The sequence below is a fragment of the Castanea sativa genome, chromosome 8 (genome assembly GCF_040712315.1).
Source record: "Castanea sativa cultivar Marrone di Chiusa Pesio chromosome 8, ASM4071231v1".
Classification (NCBI taxonomy): domain Eukaryota; kingdom Viridiplantae; phylum Streptophyta; class Magnoliopsida; order Fagales; family Fagaceae; genus Castanea; species Castanea sativa.
In genome coordinates this window covers 26,709,406-26,716,082 of record NC_134020.1, presented here as the reverse complement: position 1 = coordinate 26,716,082, position 6,677 = coordinate 26,709,406, and the positions used below count along the sequence as shown (strand labels likewise).

Sequence of the window (6,677 nt, the reverse complement as noted above, 5' to 3'; positions counted from 1 at the left end):
TTTATATATATATATATATATATGAGGGTATTTTAGGAATTATAAATTATATATAACTAGGTCAAGTCGGGTCGGGTTCGTGTTCGGGTTCGGGTTTTTTTTAACCCAAACCCGACCTTATTCCTTGTCGGACCGGGTAAAACCCGGCCCATTAGTGTCGGGTTGGGCTGGGTACCCGCTGGTCAGGTAGAAATTGCCATCCCTAATGAACACTGTTCACTTGCCTTTAGACTGCCTTTCTCAGGGACTTATATGATCCCCCAATGACTGGTCCTTTAGTGATCGTTCTTATCTCTCCCACAATCGGCTTGAGATTGTCCTGATCTTCTTCCTTATGGTCGTAAGTAGGCTTCTCCTCCGTCCGTTGGCGGGCTTGATAATCTTTCTTAACAAACTTTTGAAGTTTTCCCCTTTGGATAAACTCCTCTATCTGTTCTTTCAAATCTCGGCACTCATTAGTATAATGACTATGCTCCTTATGGAAGCGGTAGTATTTCTTTGTATCTCTCTGTTTTGAGGATGAGCTCAATGGTTTGGGCCATTTCAGTGCAGGGTCGTCCTTTATCTGCATGAGAATCTTGTCCACGGGCAGTAGTAAAGGAGTAAAGTTCAGCATTTTCTTTGATGATGTGTCCAGACCACTTTTGTTGGTCTTGGCTTCCATGAGATTGTCTTTGCGATCCCTTTTTTTTGCACTAGGATTCAATGTTTTCTTCCTTGTTTCCTTTGCCTGTTAGTCCCTTTGCAGTTAGTACGTCTTCCCCATTCATGTATTTTTGTGATTTGAATAACAGATCCGTCATTGAAGTTGGAGGAGTCTTCCCTAGAGAGAAAACAAGGTCAGGATTGTTCAACCTAGCTTGGAAGGTTGTCATTATCATCTGATCATGTGGTTTGTCAATTTCTAGAACTGCCTTGTTGAAATGCTTCACGTATTCTCTCAGGGTTTCTCCTTCCTGCTGTTTTACGGTTAGCAGATAGGAGGTGGGCCTCTTATGGCGTTGACCCCCAATGAAGTGACGGACAAAGGAGTCACTCAGCTGGTTAAAATTTGCAATGGACGTCGCAGGCAATTTACTAAACCACACCCTTGCTGCTCCCCTAAGGGTTGCCGAGAATATCCTGCAAATGACTTCATCTGGGGTTTGCTAGAGGCTCAGAATTTTTTTGAATGCCCCTATGTGATCTAGGGGATCCTTAGTGCCATTGTAAACTTCCAGTTGAGGGAGGCGAAACTTGGGAGGCAAGAGGCACTCTAAAACACTAGTAGTGAAGGGCGGGTCTGTCCGCTTGATCATGCCATCAAGGTTTATTGCTGTCTTATCCTTCATGGCATTTTTGACTTCGTCTAACTCCTTCCTCATGTTCTTCATCATTTGATCATTACCACGAGTTGATTGCACGGTGTGTTATGAAGTTTCCCTTCTGCTATTCCTTGAACTCTAGGCCTCTTCGTCATTGTCATTGCAATTGCGTCGAGACTGCGATATACTCGTACCCTTGGGACGCGCCTTTCACTTCAACTCTTCATTTTGTTTCATCAATTCTTGCACATTAGCTGTTAGTGCTTGAATTTGTTGGGCCATTACCACAGGACCTAGTGGTGTGGTTGTAGCTGAGTCCATCGGTTCTAAGGAACTTAGTTAGTAGAGAATTCAACGGCTTATGGTCGGTGTTTCCTACAGACGGTGCCAAACTGAAGAAGTAAGATTTCACCTCGTTAGTATGTTCCTCGTTAGTACGATGGACAACCTGGAATCTTGTGTCAAAGAAAGCACTCAACAATAGTGGCACCAGTTTAGGGCCTGGCGGCTTGCCAAGGACCCTCCAATACTTAAGTTAGCTTATACTCTTTTGAAATCTATAATCTGTAGAACAATTGTGTGTTCGTGTCTTTTTACCTGTCTTTCTTGACTTTAAATAGCCGTATGCTAAGTTAATACTCAGTATAACGTTACATTGCAGTTGGAGGAATTAATTCTCAATGATGGTCATTTAATTCCAACGCTTTCTGTTTGTAACTGACTCTTAAATTCGCATTATAGGACGAGGATAATGGTTCCGTGCAATTTATTACTTGATCATTGAATGCTGTCTGGAATTAACGTATTTATGCTTGTCCATACTCTTACTCGTCATTGTTATGGATGATTTGCGAGTGACAGACGACCATTTATATGCTACTCGTCACCTATAAAAAAAAAGTTACAAGTATAGAGTGTAAGATACATGATAAGAGTCCAATATATTCATATACCACCCAAGATCATTAAGATCTATGCAAGCCTCCGAAGGTGAACCCAAAATGACAAATATTAAAACCTCTTTCTCTCTCTCTTTTTTTTTAATTTTTAATTTTTAAAAATTTAAAAATTTATTTTATTTAATTATTATTATTATTTTTAAATCAATTGTTATAGTTTCTAGGGAAGATGGTCCACTCCTATTTAAATCCTCTGAATTCCTCTAAATTTTAACTAAATTTGAGACAATGTGACATTTATTTGATTTTTTTTTTTGGTTGAAAAAAATCTAGATGGAGGTGATCTTTTTCTTATTTCTTAGTCTTTTGTGTTGTTTATTTTCTTGCAGATTTTATGTTTGGGAAAATGGGATTTGAATGTGACAATTGAATTACAAGACTCTAGGTGATATTTCTAGTCTTATTATGGGTAGAAAGATACTAGAAACATGGGAAAAGATGCACCATAACAATAACAAAATACCACAAACCCAAATCACAAGACCCTTTATTTTCAAAAAAATCAAAGGAGATGGAAAACAACAATCCTACAGATACACCCATTTTCATATCCAATTTCACACCTTGTTGATTTGTGTGATTGTGAGTGATTTATAAAAAAAAGAGGGTCCAAAGAGGGTCCTTGTGGTTTTTAAGTAAAATATAAACCTCTTTAAAGTTTTGAGACTTCCATGTGATAATGTAAAAATTATGTAAAAGTTATTAAACATTAGTGAAAAGAAATGATGAGCTGCACTTATGATGACGCGGGCCTATATTATTTTCACATCAAATTTTACCACATAAGACCAGCTGTGAGTGCCTGAACTTTTTTTTTTTTTTGGAGGGAACAGTGAGTGCCTGAACTTGTTAGAGAGTGGCTACCATATGTAATGGTGCAGAGTTGTCAAAATCCGCTGTCACTTCCTCAAAAAAATAAAAAATAAAAAATCCCCAGTGAAGTGGAGGTGTTTGTGTTGTCTGGTTGGATTATGGTTCAATGGAAAATATATATTTTGGTTTTTAATCTCAATTAGTTGTGTGACTATAATGTAATATCTATTAGATGAACGTGAGGAGCTGGATATTCTCCCTATTAGCTATAGTAATTTGGATCTTTCTCATAAGCAATTTTGTCAAACACGTGGAAATGGAAGCAACCATGATTGAGATTTTTTATTCAATTTTTGCGTAATTTCAGGTTATAACTAAAAAAGACATGTGGAATGTGGCTAGATGCCTATTGAAATTGTAGGCAGATTCTAAAAGTTGGGTCCACTGGCTAAGTCTTTTCACTTTTGGAGGAATTCTAATGGCAAGTCATTGATGATAAGAAATTAAGAATTGCTTTAGAATAAGAGGAAAACGTATCTTGCGGTTTAGTCTCTTTTTGACACACAAAAAATCAGATTCTAATGTGGAAGCTTGGCACTAAACAGCAAAGTTTGAAAGCCAGTCAAGTATACTAGGGCTGCAGCTAATTTTATGAGCTTAATTGCTTAGAAATTACTTTCAATCTACGTAAAGAGACCTCTCGATTTCATATCAGTTACCTTAAAGCCACGCTTATTTTTTCTGCAACTAAAAAGACTTGTACATGTAGATAGATGCCTCGACAGCCTTGTGGATTAATCTGTACGTAAGTACTGTTGGCATAATTATAAAGTTGGGTCCACTAGCTTGTTCTTTTTTGTGGAATTCTGAAGGCAGGTCATTGATCATAAGAATTGCTGTAGAATTAGTACGCAGCGCATCTTGCGGTTTAAGTCTATTTTTGATAAACAGAATATCAGATGCCAATGTGGGAGCTTGGCCCTAAACAGCAAAGTTGAAAGTAAGTCAAGTCTACTTGGGCTGCAATTAATTTCATAAAGGGATAATATCTTTTCACACTTCATAATTGATGCAGAAATGTCCTTTCATAAACTTGCTCAGAACTTTCTTCCATTCTACTTAAAGGGCCCTTTCTAATTTCAAATCATTTCCTTACTCTTTTTTTCTCTCTTGCTTACTCAGTCTCATGGATTCTATATCTTTTTCTGTTCTCTTCTTACTAACAATGTCCTTACTTGCCGTTGATGTAAAAGCCCGGCAAAACCATTCCAATGTGATACCCTTAGATTCTTCTCTTTCCCCTATTGCTAACCGTACTTCATGGCTCTCACCTTCTGGCCTTTTTGCCTTCGGTTTCTATCCACAAGGCAATGGTTTCTCTATAGGAATATGGCTGGTTAATCACCCAGAGAACACAATTGTCTGGACTGCAAAACGTGATAACCCGCCTGTCTCCTCAAATGCTACATTGAACTTCAAAAGTTATGGGCTTCTGCTTCGCACTGAGCAAGGTGACGAAAATCTCACATCGTCCTCTTCACAAGATAAGTTTCATTTACCTGCGGGTTCAGCATCTATGCTTGATTCTGGTAATTTTGTGCTCTACGACGATGCTTCTAGTGTTGTTTGGGAAAGTTTTGATTTCCCAACTGACACCATATTAGGAGGTCAGAATCTGTCTAATGGCAAGGGTTTGGTGTCTAGTGTGTCTAGATCAGATCACTCAAGTGGACGTTATTGTCTCAGGATGCAGGACGATGGAAACCTTGTTTCCTATCCTGTAAACAATACATATATTTCAGAAAATGCTTATTGGAAAATATCATATGATTATGATCATACCTGCAGCTACAGTAACCATTGTTTAATGAGTGATGGGACTTTTGGCAATTTTATCAAGCTCAGTCTTGACCAAAGGGGTCTACTAAGCTTAGCCAATCGCAGTTCCAACATATACACTTTGGTCAATAATTCTTACCTTGGCAAGAAAGAAACTGTTATCTATCGTGCCATACTTGATTCTGACGGAATTTTCAAGTTGTATTCACACCACTTTTTCGGCAATACTAGCTCAAGGGTGTCCTTGGCGTGGTCTGCTTTGCAGGATCAATGTGAAGTGAAAGGTTTTTGTGGCTTCAACAGTTACTGCATTGGCGGGGGCTCCAGAGCTGAATGTCGATGTTTTCCTGGATTTGAGTTCATGAACAGCGGGAATAAGAGTTTGGGCTGCTATAAAATGGGCTGCGAAGATGGCTGTAGCAGCAGTAATGATTCAATGATACCATACGACATTATTGCTCAGCCGAATATATCCTGGGGTGATTTTCCTTATTCAATGGTACTTACAGAGCAGGAAAATTGTAACAAGTCTTGCCTTGGAGACTCTAATTGTGGGGCTGCATTATTTTACATGAACGGTACTTGCACAAAATATAAGCTTCCACTTAGATATGGTCGAAGTCAAAATTCGTCAGTTATAGCTTTCTTTAAGGTGATTGGGAAAAATGGTCCAGACCATCCGGGAATATTGATGGATAGCAAAAAAAGAATGACTTTGATTCTTTCACTAACTTTGGGTTCCATTGCATTGTTGTGTTCTGCAATAGCAATATCTTGTTTCTTCATATATAGACATCAAGTTCATACGTACAGAAAGCTGTTGTCGGAAAATGTGAATCCGGAATTTGCAGAAAATTTTACCTTGCGTTCATTTTCTTACAATGAGCTTGAGCATGCAACAGATGGATTCAAGGAAGCGTTAGGTAAGGGTTCATTTGGATCGGTTTATAAAGGGTATTTATCTGAAGCTAACAAAAGTATTGCTGTTAAGAGGCTAGAGAAATTTGTGGAAGAAGGGGAAAGGGAGTTTCGAGCTGAAATGACTGCCATTGGACGAACTCATCACAGAAACTTGGTTCAGTTGCTTGGTTTCTGTATTGAGGGATCTAGAAAGCTTCTTGTTTATGAATACATGAGCAATGGTTCACTTGCATATCTTCTCTTCAAGACTAAAGAGCACCCACTTTGGAGGGAAAGAGTGAGAATTGCACTAGAAGTGGCTAGAGGGGTCTTCTATCTACATCAAGAGTGTGAAGTCAATATCATCCATGGTAATCTAAAACCCCAAAATATACTCATGGATGAAAATTGGACTCCAAAGATCACAGACTTTGGATTGGCGAGGCTATTAGTGCCGAATCAAAAGAGAAATATCACCACGGATATTGAAGGGTCAAGTGGGTACTCAGCACCTGAATGGGAGAAAAATGCCCTGATATCAATAAAAGTGGACATTTTCAGTTATGGGATGATGCTTTTGGAGATTGTATGTTGCAGAAGCAACATAGAAGTGAATGTTTCAACAGCAGATGAGATTCTTCTATCTAACTGGGTATATAATTGCCTTGTGGCTGGAGAGTTGAATAAGCTTGTGGAAGATGAAAATGTAGACATGAAGACACTAGAAAGAATGGTGAAGGTGGGCTTGTGGTGCGTTCAAGAAGATTCAGCTCTGCGTCCTCCGATGAAGGATTTAATCCTGATGTTGGAGGGGACAATGGATATAGAGGTCCCTCCATCTCCAGCTATTTCTCATTCTTGA

At 38.7% G+C, this 6,677-nt stretch overlaps 1 protein-coding gene across 1 annotated transcript; it reads left to right on the top strand.

Moving 5' to 3' along the window:
- The first annotated feature begins 4,262 nt into the window (after positions 1-4,262).
- Positions 4,263-6,677, top strand: LOC142606676 (G-type lectin S-receptor-like serine/threonine-protein kinase LECRK1). The gene has a single exon (XM_075778014.1). The coding sequence runs from the start codon at positions 4,263-4,265 to the stop codon at positions 6,675-6,677; it is 2,415 nt and encodes an 804-aa protein (XP_075634129.1).